This window comes from Nesoenas mayeri (assembly GCF_963082525.1).
Source record: "Nesoenas mayeri genome assembly, chromosome: 3".
In the NCBI taxonomy this organism is placed as follows: domain Eukaryota; kingdom Metazoa; phylum Chordata; class Aves; order Columbiformes; family Columbidae; genus Nesoenas; species Nesoenas mayeri.
Window position 1 is genome coordinate 31,640,667 of NC_137544.1, and position 16,114 is coordinate 31,656,780.

General features: G+C 43.9%; 1 protein-coding gene across 4 annotated transcripts in view; it reads left to right on the forward strand.

Moving 5' to 3' along the window:
* Positions 1 to 601: 601 nt before the first annotated feature.
* Positions 602 to 16,114, forward strand: part of RIMS1 (regulating synaptic membrane exocytosis 1) — a gene marked incomplete at both ends in the record, with an annotated part of 309,929 nt that continues 294,416 nt past the window's right edge. For all 4 annotated transcript variants that reach the window (XM_080342600.1, XM_080342602.1, XM_080342603.1 and 1 more), the window contains one exon: positions 602 to 765. In XM_080342600.1, the coding sequence (XP_080198726.1) occupies positions 602 to 765 (164 nt within the window). The remainder of the gene's footprint in view (positions 766 to 16,114) is intronic.

The following is a 16,114-nucleotide window of genomic DNA, read 5'->3' on the forward strand; positions in this document are numbered from 1 at the left end:
GCCGGGACCAACGCCGTGACCGTGCGGCCGCGGGACGAGCGAGGGAGGCGGCGGGGAGAGGCGCGGCCAGCCCGGGTCCCCGGCATGGGCAGTGGCAGGGGCAGGCAGCGCTGCCGCCCGTGAGGCAGCGGCGACGCGCCTCGGACTCCGCCTCACCGGCACCGAACTCCCTCCCTCCTCCCAGCGCCAGGCTCGCAGCGGCGGAGCATCTCGGCGGCGGCAGCACCCGCCCTTCCCGGCCGGCCCGCGGCGCGCACCGCCCCCCCCGCTCCCGCACGCAGCCCGCCAGCGGCGATCGGGAGCCTCCGCGCCACGGCACCCCCGCCCCGCACGCCCACCGCCGGGAGGATGGGCTGCGGGCGGCGGCACGGCAGCCCCCGAGCTCTCTGAAGCCGCGGAAACAAAGGGAGCAAGCAGCAGCAGCAGCCGGGTCGGGGTGGATGCAAGCAACCATGAAAGGCTGGGTCTCCGCCTCCTCCGCTGCTGCCAGAGAGCTGCCGGCTGCTGCTGCTCGGAGGACTCCAGTGTGAAGGGGGCGGAGGAGAGGCTGGCTTGGTTTGCCGTGCAAAGGTAGAAGGTGTAAGGGAGAGGCGGAAAGAAAATGTCTTCTTCGGTGGGGCCCCGCGGCCCTCGTCCGCCCACGGTGCCCCCCCCGATGCAGGAGCTGCCTGACCTGAGCCACCTGACAGAGGAGGAGAGGAACATTATCATGGCAGTGATGGACCGGCAGAAAGAAGAGGAAGAGAAAGAAGAGGCCATGCTCAAGTAAGCAGACGCCAGTCATTCATTCATTCAGCCACTCATTCATGCGCCGATCGCCGGCGGGCGGGAGCGGGCGCTGCCACAGCGGGAGCCGGACGGTGCCCGGGGCCGAGCGGCTTCACCCTGCTCGCCGAGCCGCCCCGCAGGGACCCTCACCGGGCTGCCGCTGCGGAGCCCCGGTCCCTGCTCCGTTCCTGACCCACAACTTCCTCCTCCCCCACCCCGAGCTGCTCCTCCCGAGGCAGAGCTGCAGGGGGAACCCGGAACGGAGCCGGGACGGCGGCCCTCCCCGCCCCGAGGGAGCCAGCGGCGGAGGGCGGGCGAAGGGGCGGGCGGAAACCCCGCCATGGGGGTGAGGGGCGAGGTGGGATTCCTTTGGGGTCCCCAAAACCCCGCCTCTGTCAGGAGGGGCCGCTGGGTGGGGTTTCCCTGCGTGCGGGAGCCTCCGCGGCCGCTGTGCTGCCCCCGCCTGGCTCGGTCTCCGCTGCCGCCCACCGCGGGCTGAGGCGGCTGCCGCCCCCCGCCGCTCACCCGCTCCGTGCGCCCTCCGCCCCGCGCCCCGCGCCGCCGTCTCCGGCCCGCCCGTCGCCTGCTCCCGGGAGGGCAGGGGCGGGGAGACAGCTCGCTGTGGGGACAGCAGGGCGTTCGTAATTAGGAAATAAATGCAATTAGTCGCTCTGCTCGTTGCGGAGGGGAAGCGTGCGTGCGTGCTGCCGGGACGGAGAGGGAGCGGGTTTATTCCGCTGCCGGCGCACGGGGAGGGGTGCGGGGAATGCGAGGTGTGTGTAGGTGCCATGTTTGGAAACCAGGTCCCCACAGCCTCTTTTGAACCTTTTCTCTCTCATCCCCCCATGCATCCTTGCCAAACAGCACATGTGACCACATTTTCTAGCCTCCTCCGTCAATAGGAGGCTTCAAACATAACGTTACCAAATTGCCTGCTGCGAGTGATGAGAATAAACAGATTGAAGCTCTGGCCTGTGGAGGAGAATCAGGGTTTCTCCTCTTATGACTACCCATCAGGCCTGTTCGCTGTGAGGGGGAGACAGTAGGAGAGGTGATTGAAATAGTGCAAACCTCTGACGTTACCTAGACCCTCCCTGCCACGGGAGATGTATTCTTACCTCCCTGGGCGCGTATACCTGTGCTTGGAAGGGATGCTCTGAACGTGTGACGTGATCTGGGCAGTGTCAGAAATACCTGCTTGAGTGCTGCAGGTGCCAGCTCTTCACTCTGGCTTTCCATGACCGATAGAGAGACTAAACCCCCACAGGGTCCTGGTTTCAGCCCCACGCGCTGTGCGTGGTGAAGATGGGACAGCGTTTTGGTGTATTCCTGTCTCTGTCCCTCCCAATCAGTGCTTGGCCCTGGATTTTTACAGGGGCTACTAGAGGCCATTGCAATGGTGGGTACTGAGGCCCAGCCACTAGTGATGCGTATTGCCAAGGAGCCAGCTGGGAGCATGGTGTTTGGACCTTGGTCCAAGATGAAGAGTTCCACTTGCTGTTGCTGTTCATAGCACTTGGGGTGTGGCTGGTCTCCGAGGTGGGGTGGTTGAAATGTTTTGTGAAGATGCAGTATGCTGGTCAATGTGGGGAAATGTAAACGAAGGATCCCTCCTCAGTTTCTAATTATCAAAAGAAAATTAAATAAAGGAGTAGCTCAAAGGCCATAAACTACATTTATCCTTCTCCCATTCCTTGTCTTCCAGCACACCTACTTCCCTGTAAATATTTAGCTTTTATTCCATGAACAAGATTACTGTTTCTGTGATGATGTTGAAGAGCAATACTGTAAATCTTACAGTCTCTGCAAGAATGAACTTTTCTTGGGAGAGATGGTAATTTCTCAGCCCTATTCTTGTTAACATGGGATGGAGGATAAATTTTACTACTTTTTTTTCCCTTTTTTTTCTTCTCATCTTTGGTATTGGCATTTCTGAATTCTGCACTGACACTTCATTTTTCTGTGAGATTATGGGAATCTTCAGTATTACTAAATGAATTTAGGACACTTTACACATGATTTTTAGAAGAGGTCAAAAATTGTGCTTTGTGAATTCAACTTTAAATTACTTTATATTATCTTCAGAGGTTTGTGATACCCAGAGTTAAAAGTTTATTTCCTTATAACAGTTCTTTCATATCATGGGAACAAAAGTCCAGGCTCTCGATTGGTCTGAGAAATTGTGATTTTTAAATAGATTTTTTTTATTCTTTAAATAAAGAGCCAGAAATTAATAGAAAATACATTGGGGAAACTTACGAACGTGTATACTCACTTCAGCTATATTGTTAGTTTTCAAAAATTAGATCACAGCAAATAGTTTTCATAGGGTTTATGATCTGAATCTGCAAGAGATCCACTAGATTTTCTGAGATCGTTTGTCTTTTCTGCATGCTGAGCACTTAATTCCTTTATTGGACAAGATTTAGACACATCTTTCTGGAAAGTAACCCTGAAAAGATTGGATTTTGAGACAAGAATTTACTTCCATAAGTTTGTAGAGGTTTGTTACAAATGTACAATGGTGGTATCCAGATGACACAGCTATATTGTAGAAGTTGTGTATTGTCACCATCGCTTCCTATTATTTTCAGTAAAAGTTTTTCTGATTATCCAAATGTCTCAGCAAAATACCCACCAGTTTTCTCTTAAAACCACCTGGCAGAGAAATGTTTCTGTCTGTAACACCCACACGCACATCTGTAATATCCCCTGGAAGTGAAGTTGATCTATGTTGCAAACTGGGCTACCTGGGCCGATCAGCGGTTGGATACGTCCTGTGTCGTGGATCATAAGGGCTAAAAAAGGTGCAGCATTTCTCTCCTGTTCTGGATGTCCTGATACTTGGCAGTAAAAGTTACTAAACTTGGCAGTTTTCCTTTCCAGAACTCCTCATGGCAGGAAACTGTGGGAAGAATTATTGGTTAAACTACTGTATTCTTCACATGATGCTTAAAAAATTAAAGATCCAAGGGAATTTGAGGGGTTTCTGTGAAGAGACTATATGAGTTTCAGGAGAAGTGGAAGAGATTAGGATCATAAGAAAAGAGGCTATGTGGCTCTCCTCTGGTCTGTACCTCCCTGTCCTCCAGAGCCCTGATTCTGACTCTGAGCTAAAGCCCTTCTTGTAAACCCTCTCTGCCAGTCCCTGCTGACACAGCATGTACTGCAGCCTGCCAGCCGGGGAGCAGGGCTGCGGACAACGTGATGCTTCCACTGCTTGCGCTGGAAAGTGACAGGAATGCATGCTTTGGTTTGATACCACCTGCTCGGTTCTTTCCAGGAATTTGCCTGATCTGCCAGTTTGTTGGCCCGCTGAGTTGCCTTCAGCAGTCTCGGGCTAAAGCAGCTTGTCACACCCATGGGGTAGAGGCATGCAACTTGCACTGGCTAGTGTGACTTTCTGTTTCTAGGTGTACCTGGTCAGTGGCAGAGACCTTGCCCTCCCCTCACCCTTCCAATATCAAAGTTCAAACTGCTGTGTGGCATTTGTGGAAAGGGAACAATCTGCTGTCCTATGACCTGTTGAATACCTTGGAAGAATGTGTTGAGCAGTTAGGCCTTTTGTGAAGGTTCCTATTTTGCCTTTTTTTTATGAACAGGTGCACCTTGGCATGAAGAGCACTTCAACATTAGGCAATTGCTTTGAAATTGCCTTTACATCCAAAGATTGGTTTTGCATTCGTGCTATAATGGGGATGGTGTGACTAGGTACTTCTGAGAATATGCCTGTGCCCTCGTGCAGTGAAGTGCAACCCCAGGCTACTGTATGGCGATGAAGACTCAAATCCACATAAGCACTTCGATGCTTATCTGGCACTAAGTAGAAACTGAGACACCTTGAGTGCAGTCCACAAAATCTTTTAGTAATGGCGCACCTGAACAGCTGGGTGTTCCTGTGCATCCAGGGCATATAGGGTAAGAGCATGTGGGTGCCTTGGCTACTGAATTGCTTGCTGTCTGTCTTATACCTAAGCCTGGTTGGGAGTCACAAACTATGCAGTCATATGCTTAAGCCCTCTGAAAGAACTGATGCTAATACAGTACCCCTGTAATGCATATTGATACTCAGTGCTGAACTCAAAGTGCTGTTGTCACAGTGATGACTGCCTTCCTAACATATAGGGGACAGGCAGTGTTACATTTTAAAGGAAAAATAGTTTAGAAGTTTAGGGTGTGCATTCAAACACTGGATAGCCTGAAACAACTATATTGTTTGTGGTTACAAGGTACCTTTGAGTAAAACAACCCCATTTAATATACAGCAAATTTCAATAACAGACAAAGCACAGAACCATCTGTATTTATATGTGTGTACTTAAGCTGGAGTTTATGTGCAACCGTGTGTCTTACCTGATCTGGTTAGTTAAGTACTAAGTGTAAACCACGGCAGCTGTGAACACAGCTGGTTGAATTCCAGGTCTGTTCTCCCGTGGACAGCCCAAAGGGTCCACACATTGGGACAGCCAAAGTACTTTTCTCCAGCCCTGGTGTAACAGTAGCTTATCAAAGGGAAAACAGCTATAAATCATCCTTAGATAAATTTGGCCAGAAATTAGAAGAAGGTTCCTAGTTACCATGGCAGTCATTTTCTGGAGCAAATTTGAGTGAGGACAAAAGCTCTTACTACACTTCTAATGAGATTTAACAAGACTCTGAAAGAGATATTTTGCCAAGGTAGTGGCAATAGTAGGAAGGTTAAATCAGAGACATAGGATGTTCTTTGTAGTTTTGTAACTCTAATTGAGTAGCTTCAGTAGAGATGCTAGCAGGTACTTGAAACCTTCCTAGATCTTAAGACAGTTATTTCAAGGTTTGCTATGGGAGTGGCAGTTAATAATTAGGGAAAAATTCATCCTGCCACCCTATGTTGATCATCTAGTGTGGTACACAAACTTGACTTTAGTAGAATTCAGGTCTCTAGAATCAACAGGGATATTGGAGCTACTCAGTTTGTGGGGCTGCCAAATCCTGAAGTCACTTGCAGTTGGTGAGAATCTGTTTCAGAGATTGCAAGATAACCCCTATATGTGCATCTGGAAGCTTCCAGCATGAACTACTAGCCTTGTAATTCTGAAGATTAACAGGCTGGACAGGACTCATGTGCTCTTAACTGGTTTCATGGAGACAGTTTGTTTCCCTCTCCATTTCTAACACTCGGACCACACCTAACATTGTCAGAAAACCTTGAATATTGCTCAAAGCACAGTGGCAGCTGGCGCCATCTTTATTTTCTGTAGTACTTATGGGCAAAATCAGGAAGTAGGGTTCCAAGACCTTGTTAGCCTGGATGCTATAAATACCCTGACAGTAATTGTCCTTCCATAAAGAGTAGGGAAGGGAGAGGTAGGATCATTCTTCATCCCTTCCATTGAAATGAGGCCACTTTGTAGAAATAAAAGCAAGAGTCAAGGGGCCATCATGAGGCAGTCTGTCTTTTTCCTCTCTTTAGGATAAAGGATCTAAAGCCTATCTTTAATCTCACTGAGAAGAAAAATGAGGAATCAAGAGTTCTGGGAACTGGTTGTGCATTTGGCACCAAGGAATTAAAGGATAAAATAAACAATACCAAGACACCTTTTTCTGCGTCAGACTCCCTTTAGCTTCTTGTTTCCATCGTCCCAGGAATCTCACTTTCTGTGGAGTGGAGCAGGAGGAATGGAGGATGCCCTCACCTCTGCTGCTTGAAAACCTTTATTTCTTCCTTTGTACAGAAGGGGGTTTGGAACCACCATGTTTCAGGCTCTGTGGTGGAGCAGGGAGCAGAGTCCAGGTTGCTTACTGTGTGCATGGGTGGTCTAAGCCCCTAGAATCTCCCAGACAAACTTAGAATATTGTCTTTCACCTCTTCTGGCAGTGCCAACTCTGGTCCTGACACTTGAGTATACAGATCCATGGTGAAACAGTTTTAGCGCTGGAGGACTGCAGGAGTCTGGCTATTGTCTAGTGCAACCCCCTACTCAGAGCAGGGCCACCTACAGCTAGTAGCCCAGGACTGTGTGTGTGCAGATGGCTTTTGAACATCTCCAAGGGTGGAGACTCCACAACCTCTCTGGACAACCTTTTCCAGTGCTCAGCCAGCCCCACAGTAAAAAGTGTTTCCTGATGTTCCTATGGCACCTCCTGTGTTTCGGTTTGTTTCCATTGCCTCTGTTCCTGTCCCTGGGCACCTGTGAGAAGAGTTTGGCTCTGTGTTCTTTACTCCTCCCCACTGGGGATCTGTACAAATTTTTAAGATCCTCCTGAGCCTTTTTGTTCTTCAGGTTGAACAGTTCCCACTCATTCTTTCCTTATGTGATGTGCTCCAATCCCTTAACTGTCTTTGTGGCTTTTGCTGCGCTCGCTCCAATATGTCCTTGCATTTCTTGTACTGAGGAGCCCAGAACTAGGCTTAGCATCCAGATGTAGCTTCACCAGTGCTGAGGCAGAGAGGAAAGATCACCTCTCTTGATCTGCTGGTAATCCTTTTCCAGTGCAGCCCAGGGTGGTGTTGGTTGTCTTTGCTGCAATGGCACATTGGTGGCTCATGGTCAGCTTGAATCCTCAGTTGCTTCTCTGCAGAGCTTCTTTCCATCTGGTTGCCCCCCAGCACGTACTGGTGCATGGGATTATTCCTCTCCTCATGCAGGACTTGGCATGTCTGTTTGTTGAATGTTTTAAAGATAAGAGGGAGATCAGTGTCTAATGTGATCTCAAATCAGTCTGAATCATTCAGGGGAAGAGTTGCTTGTGGTCACTGCTTCCAGCCCCTTTCTCTTTACTGCCCAAGGTCCTCACTCAGGGAGGGAGAGAGAGAATTGAGCAGTGCAGAAACTATTATTGCCTTTTGGGCAATGAAAACATCAGAAAGAGTTTAACAGCATTTGAAGCTTCAAGTTTTCACCACTCTGAGAGGGCAGGTGTGTCCAGAAAGGTGTCCTGATTAAAGGAGAGAACTGTGGTGACCTCAGAATTGCAAGGAGGGTTTTCATGATTTTTAGGAAATTTCAGAGAATTGATAGTGTTTTTTCAGCAGGAAGGTGGACTGAGTAGTCCAAGGAGACTACTATATGTAGTAAAAATGTATTCACAACTGTATGCAGTCATGTGGTAAGGCAATTATTATACGAGACACTCACTGGCTGTTCTACTGAGGGTCCATTTTACTGCCAAGGCAGGAGCAGGAGACTGTCTGCAGACAACAGCAGATTCATGGGAATTTCCTCAAAAGCTATAGAAGAGCGGGAGGTGGTAGGGGATGACAGGCAGTAATAAACATCCCGACCATGTTCTAGACATGGGCTTCAGAACAGCGTATGTTGAAATTTCAAAAGGTTCGAAGTGCAAGCTTCTATCCAGAGCTCTTTCCTGGCCCCAGTTTCAGTGGTTTTATTGAAATACACAAGGCATTATTTCTGTGCATGCATCTTCCCACATGATTCTCCACTTGATACAAGGAGCCTTCAAAGCTTCATACCCGGCTTTGCCTGACATTGCACTAATGCTTTCTGACCGAGAAGTCTGTGAGTCTACAAATACATGGACATTATCTGTGCCCTGCAGAAGGGTGAAGACAAAGAATGGGTGAAAGAACATGATCTCTGGGCAGGAACTTCTCAAAGTACGAAGTTGTTATAAACCCAGATCTTAAAAGGAATTATGAAGAAGAGACTTATTCTCTAGCGGGTTAAAGTACCCCCTATGGGTTATTTTTATGGAAAATGGAAGAAGGAGAAGAAGATTCAGAGAGACTTGAAATCTCAATCTCATCAATGCCCTTTTATTTCTAAAGACGTGTGAAGAATTTTTTGCATCCTTGGTTACAAGGAAGCAACTAACAAAGACGTAGCGTGCTTCTTTCATCAGGAGGTTACTAAGTATTTTAAGACTTGAACTTAATACCTTAAGGAAAGGCTATTTAAAAATACTGCTGCCCTTGTATTCAAGCTTGCTGGGATGCAGGTGTTACTGAAGGTGGAAAATGACAAAACCAAAATTTCATTTTTGGTTGACCATAGTTAGAGTCAGTTATAATTCCTAGCTAATTTTACCTTCTCCTCTGCTCTACCCACTGATGCCCACTGCATTTGTTTTCTCCTCAGGCCTACCAGCTTTAATTAGTAGATGCTAGCATGAAATTACATTTTGGGCAAAAAAGCTTGAGTTTGAACCTACTTCCCAGTGATAATAAAACATATAAGAAAAATCTTACAAAATCAGTTACAAACACAGACTGGTTTCATTCTGATTTTTGGAAATACTTGCATATAATTTACAGTTACTGGAATGATTTACACCTGATCAGGGCTGTGTGATTTACCCCAGTCAGATCCAAATATTGGATCTGTAAGGATGCCGATAGCTTATCAGATATCTGCATCTGTCAAGAGTTATAATTGTTTTATTCCTTCTTTTATACTTCACAGAAATGGTAAAATATTATGCAATGTTTATGGTGTTGCCTGGTTTTGGAATCTAGGCGGTAAATGTTAGTCAGAATTATTTTTGGTTTTCACAACAAACGGCAGAAAAGAATACGACAATCAGTTTGCTTTAATAGCTACTCAGGTAAGACAATTTGCACAAGGTGATAGGGTAGCATTGCAGTTCTTTGTACTTATAACTGAAGTAATCATCCTCAAAATTTGATTGCATATCAGATACTTAATGTCCAGAGAGAGTATGAAACAAGAAAACCATGTTCCAAATATATTTTCTGGCACTCTAACGAAGGCAAGAAAAGCTAGTTGCAATTTTCAGAATAATGGCACACACAAAACCATTCATACACTTGGTGTTTCAGAGGCATGAAGAGACACAGCACAATGAGTAGCTGTTTCCAGACAGTTCTGGATTGAATTAGAACATCTATTTGTACACTCATTTCTGAGTTTGTTCACATCAGGTGTGTCTTATTTTCAGTGTCAGGACTTTGTGCAGCTTATGATAAGCATTGTTAAAACTATTGAAAGTAGGGAAGCGTGTCTGTGTATGATTTTTTCAGATATCTGTAATAAAAATGGGTAGTGTTTGAAATATCCTATTTTTTTTGGTCTGTCTTTCCTGTATTAGGCCCTCTTGGAATCACTGAAGATCAGTGTATGTCCTGAGGGTTGCTTTTTGATCAGGATTAAACTCAGCAGACAGAGCTAGACTTTTTAGTGAAGACAGTGGTGGTTCTAGCAAATTAAGTGTTTGAAATTTTGAAGATCTGGGATGTAACCAAAGAATAATTTTCTCTGTATTTTTGGCTTTAGATAAACACCAAATTCTAGTTAGAATGGTGGTTTAAATGCCTTGCATCAAAATACAGTTATTTACTTTAAGGTCCTTAATCGAGAGTTATTTTTGTAAACTTCATTATGTGAAATTTATTAAGACATTGCTCATGAATGGAACACAGCCCAACCACGCTGTTTTAGTTGAAGTACTATTATATTGCAGAGAAAAAGTCTACTACTCTTCTTGCAAGAAACAGAGTGCTCTGTTCCGAGAATTGCTAAGGGAAGTCTTCACATGCTTGAATGACCTAAGTGTGAAGTGTGTTCTCAAGCGTTTCTCTTGATTACCAATACTGCATACTCTGAATTGACCAAACAAAGAAATTATGTACCCAGAAGTCTGTCTGTCTGTTATATTAGCAGGCCTAATAAAAGATTCTGCATTTTTTTTACAAGCCTAGTTTGGTCTATGAGCCTAAAAAGTATTACACATTTTGTAGCCCCTGCTCATGAAGATTTTGTCTACATTTTTGTAAAACATTTATTCTAAAGTATTTGAATGTACTGTAAGGCTTCAAAATCCTATCAATAAACTAGGAATTTGTGATATTGATACATCATTCTCTTTCCAGATATTTAGCAAACCTACAGTCCTATATTATGCAAACAATCCAAAGATTTAACTATAAGCTATTTGCATCAGCGTGTATTAATCATATGGAAATATTCTACAGATAAAATGACTTGTAATAGGACTTTTGAGAGAAATGACGAGTCGTTTATGTAACAAAAGGCTATTTTGGAACTAGATGACTGAAAATGTTTAGTTGTGTTTTTAGCCATGATTGGTTAGTCTAACTCTTTCCTTTTGAGAATTCCATTGGTCTTGGAAAAAGCATAGTAGCTGTCTGAGCTTTCTATTCTCTTTTCTTTACACAATTTCTTTAGCACTTGCATGTACTAAGAAAGCAGTCAGTGTAATTTTTCATTTATATTAATTATTCTCTAGTTTTTTAATTAGCCTTTCATATGAAGTTATTTTCAAAATAAAGTCATTGCACTTTTTCATATTTACAGTATTAACTTTAGAATCATTTTGACATTTGACATCAGGAGACTAAATTTTGTATTGATTAAATGAAATTGCACAGGTGTAGATGAAAACAATGTGAAAGCTTGAACAGTAAAAAGACATGAACAATCTATGAGTATTTTAGTTACGTTAGGTGATCAGTCTCCTTAATATTGTTGTTTATTGCAAAAATTTTAACATTGCATGGCAAACTTCAGCTCTACAGTTTAATGTTCTGCTGGCTGTGTGGTTTTAGCTAAACATGTAGAACAGGAAGGCAGCTGGTTGATGGAGTGCATGGTGCTTGAGGCTACGCAGTTGAGAAGAAAGGACAGAATTTAGGAGAACTCTAGATCATCCTAGTTTAACTCTATTGATTTTGGCCCTGGATGCCACCTGCAAAATATCAAGATGGTTGAGAATGAGATGAGATTTTGCGTGTGTATTTGTGCTCATGCCTAAGAATATGGAACCAGGCTGCACAGAAATACGTACAAGTTGTTTTATGGACTTTAATTGCAACATTAGGTTCTTTAGCATCACTTAAAATATGTAGAGTGCGTTGGTGAAATTTGATGAGGAGCTGAAAGTTTGGAACAGTTTTACCTGCAGTCATCTTATGGGGACAGGTGACACAGCTGAAAAAGTTGCTGCCATGGACCCCTAAAACATTGTATTGTGCTTGTGTTGGGTTTGGTTAACTTGGGTGAATCTCTGCCTTGGAACAAGTGCCACTGGAAGCACATCTGTTAACTGGAGTATGACTTAAGTGTTGTTGAGTGTGTTTAGATGGGATATGTCCCTGTACGTCTTGTATTTTGCAGAAAGCAGCACATTTTTCTCAAATGCATTCAATAGCTGTTTAGTTACTCCCCAAGCTTTAAGACAAACAGAAAAGTGAAACCAAGGCATAGCTACCTACATTTTTAAAACAAACAATCAAACAAAAAACATTTATCACTAGTGGTTCGTAAGTGTATCTATATTTTTTAAAAATTACATTTTGTTGTGTATACTGCTGATTTCCTGCAGTCTTAATTGCATATTTTGTTTTCTCCAAAAAGCTCTTTTTCAATATACTCATAGAAAGGAACTATATTCACTCAGAGGTGGAGATTGCAGAGCTGTATTAATTGTTTCTGATAGTGTGTATGTAAAAAGTGTGTAAATTTCCTTGAGATTAAATGCACAGTACATTTTTCTTATATTTCAGGGCAAAATTAGATATTGATTTTTTTTAATGAGAAATCTATTCTAAGAATATAGACCCTCACTAACATATTATGGTTCTTGTATTTTGTGTTTTTAGATGATTTGATATTGATTGTGCTTTTTACATTTAAAAGCTCTCACATTTATAAGCTAAATCTCTTCATAATTCTTTTTTTTTTTTCTGTAAAACTACATTAGCTTAAAGCAAAACATCCTCCCTTAAAATAGTGTCTTTCAAACAATTATAGCACTCACCGTGAGATAACTTCCACCAGGAACTGTTTGGATTGGAGTGACCAGCTGAGGGAATCAGCAGTGAATTTACAGTTTTGTTCACCTGTAAAATTTCTTTTTCTGATGGGGATGTTGCAAGTTCTAAGCTTGTCCCTGTATGAACAGGTTTAAATGGTCCATGTGGAAAAGCATCTGGGGAGTTCTGGTTACGTGGCAGACGAGACCGTGCGCTTTCTTTCATCCAGCCAAGGTGGTCTGATTCTTTCTTTCCTGGTATTTATCCTGTATGGGATCAAAAGTAAAAAAGCTGGGGTTTTCCTTGAGGTAAGGTATAATGGATGAAGTTAATAATATGAGGGAAGAATCTAGAGGAGAATGGCAGCAACAGCAGTGCTTCGTGTTATGAAGGGGCTTGTCCTCTTTATTTTTCACAGGTTGGTGTTTGGCAATGCTTTCAGCTCTCTCCTTGCAGAATTTATGGTAAAGTGTGCTTTTTTCTTTTTGCATTTAAGTGTTTGCCATATTTCTCTGAAATCAAGACCTTTTCAGAGTGATTCACGGTTTCTGTCACCTTCTGTTGGGTTACTGCAACATACTGTACATGGGATTACCCTTGAAGACCATCCTGTTGATCTCATACTGTGCCTTTTTACTTTTCCCTCTGCTTTCTGTTGCACATATTTCAGCCTAAAGCAGACCTTTCCTTCCCGTGTGTTGGTAGAAGAATGGAAGTTAACTGAGACTTGAGAGCTTTCTGGCCCTAAATTTGAGAGCTTTCTATGAAAGCCAAAGTTTAATGAACTTTCTGGGAGGGCAGCTTGCTCGTTATGTGAAAGTCGCAGAGGTGGAAAGGAACTAATCTTCCTGGCAATGTACTTAATGGCATGAAATACCAGGTGTTAAATTTTGAAGACAGGCCCTTGCATGTCTGGCATTCATAAATAAACCAAGAAAATCAATAAATGACTTCAGCAACTGCCACCCTTTTGACTCCCTTGTCAGAGGCCGAGAACTGAATGAACAAGAAAATTAGAAGTGTTTTCCCTGAAGGAAAAGGAAAAGTAGTTTTTCCTTCAGGCTAAAGCTGAGGCCACTGAGAGTATGGGAAAGGTTTTTTTTTCTGCTATGTTACCACAGTTTGTTTGAATTTAACAGCCTGCAGTTTTTTATACTGTGAATCTATACTCTTCTTATTTCATATCAAGATGTTTGTCCTCCAGAGAGCTGCACCCCAGGGCTGTCAGCCTTGTATTTTTTATTAGTTCTCAAAATATTTTTTGTTACATTTTGTAGACCTGAAAAGTATGATTACTGTCTGTTCACTAGAAGACAGTTCAAATTATGCCCCATAACACTGTGGTGCTTCCCACTTGAATTCTAGACCAATTTATGACATGTGTGTCTTTGTCTCATAATGTATTTTTCATTAAGGCTTTCAACTTTACTTACGTCCAGATATTTAAATGATTGTGGTTACACTGATGTATATTACTTATATATCTTACCCATTATATGCAATATAAGCAGTACATCAGACTTCGATCTGTAATATTTTAGGAACATGTGCAGTTTTTTCTTTTTCCTCATTCCAGATATTATAATCATGCTATTGATAAAATAAAATCTAAGACAAATCAAGTTGAGCTAAAGAGCCATTCTATACGTATTAAATTGCATTTCTGTTTAAGGTGAGCTTCCTGCAAAACTGTAAGTATGTCCCGGTGTAGTTCAGTGCAGATGTCATGCTCGATTCATAAAGTGTTGGTAAGAGGACAAGCTGTGGTGGGTGTTCAGAGGTGCGAAGCACTGCCCAGTTGTAGCAGAGGGTCTGTCTGTGCTGTCCCTGGGCTGTGGTGACAGCATGGAGGGAATGTCATTGTCTAAACACAGGTATCTGCAGCTATTTGAGATGTCTACTGGTGCCCTTCCTTGTCTTCAGGAGGGAGGAAAGGGTGGGCAGCTGGCTGCTATTTTAAACCAGGTTTTGCAGCAGGGAGTGGAGGGAGCTCAGTAGCGGGTGGTGGTTTCCGTGGCTGGCGGGCACGGATCTCCCTTGGGCACACCATGGGTGGGTATTTCCTCTGCTGGAAGCAGTCCCTGGACCATCTGTGTTTCATTGCTGGACATAGACGGCCATGACAAAAGCTTCAGCTCAGTCGCTGCATCTGATTGTGTTTTCAGACATGTACAACAGCCTGACACTTTCTCCAGATCCCTCCTGCGGGACTTTTGAGATCGCTATCTTTCCTTTGGGGATCTCTCATTTCTCAAATAATGTTATGGCTAGTGAGGTAAAAGCATGTTTCTCCCCACATGAGAAGCAGTACCTTTTGAATGTGAATTATCATTAAACTGCCATCAATGAAAATGCAATACTTTGTTTGATAAAATTCTTATTTCATTTTATTGTGTTAAACCTGAGACTCATGCTAGCTAAAGTGTTTTGAATCTCCTCACAAGGTAAACACCAGATTCATGAGAAAATACAACAAAATGGTTGGCATTTTGCGTTGTGCTAGCAAGGCTATTCAATAGAAAAACCATGGTTGCTTAGTTGCCACGGGAGAGGAGAAATGAGGAGAGGAGAAATAAGAGCCTTGTGAGGGACAGCAAAGAGGAAAATGTGTGGCTAGTGAACTGGAAAGTGTAAAGTGTAAGAAAGTACACATCCCTTAAGGCGCAAAAAGTGGGACTCAGAAGGCATAGAGACAGGTCTGTGGGCATCTTACAGAGGAGGAGTATCTGACAGGGAGAGATGTGAGAAGAAGGCTGGAATTATCTGGGGTGGGAGCCTGGAAGTCGGCTGTGAGTGATGCAGCTGCCTGTTCGTCTAGTGCAGAACAAGCGTAAAATAGTAGTTCTGCACACTGAGAACTGGGTAATGAAAAGTGATGGATCCTTTGGTAGCAGACCTGGAACTTGTGTATTTATGTGTCTCTTTCACTTTGGGTTTGAACTGGAGATGGTTAAGCACACAAATCAGGGGGAGGTGAACGTTTATTTTCAGTGTGAAAATAAATAAATGAGAAGGCAATAGAAAGTGCAAAAGGTTCAGAAATGCTCAGGGTGTGAGCCAGCCTCCTGAAGGCTGTGAAGAGATGGGTCTGAGTCCTTAGGTTAGAACACTCGGGGCTTGGCAGAGCTGCCTTCCTGGGTCTCGGCAGGCTTGGATGGTGCAGCAAGAAACACAGGGTAGCTTGACCGAAGAAGAAACTGGATACCTCGGTGCATTTGAATTCAGCATGTGAGAAAATCAGCATTTTGTAGTATTACCTAATTGCTCTTGCACTGCCCCCAAGCTTCTCCTTGAAAGGTAGGTCCCTGTAAGAAGTTTGGTCTGGTTTAATAAGGAGCGTGGTTAAGCCTCCTCCTTGTTTGTAGCAGAGGACTTGGAAACCCGGCTCAGCCACATTTAAGAGTTCCTAAACCTGACAGCAGTAACGCTAATTATTATTGTTCAAAACATTTTGCTCTGTTAACTCAGTCTTAGAATTTTGAAGGCCTTTGACTATTTGGAATTTGCTTGCTACTTACAAGACGAATGCTTCCCCTGGTTAGGAAAGGGTGCCTGCTGTTACAGAAGCTGGATGACTGGGTTGTGGAAAGAATTTACCTTCCTAACAGAGTA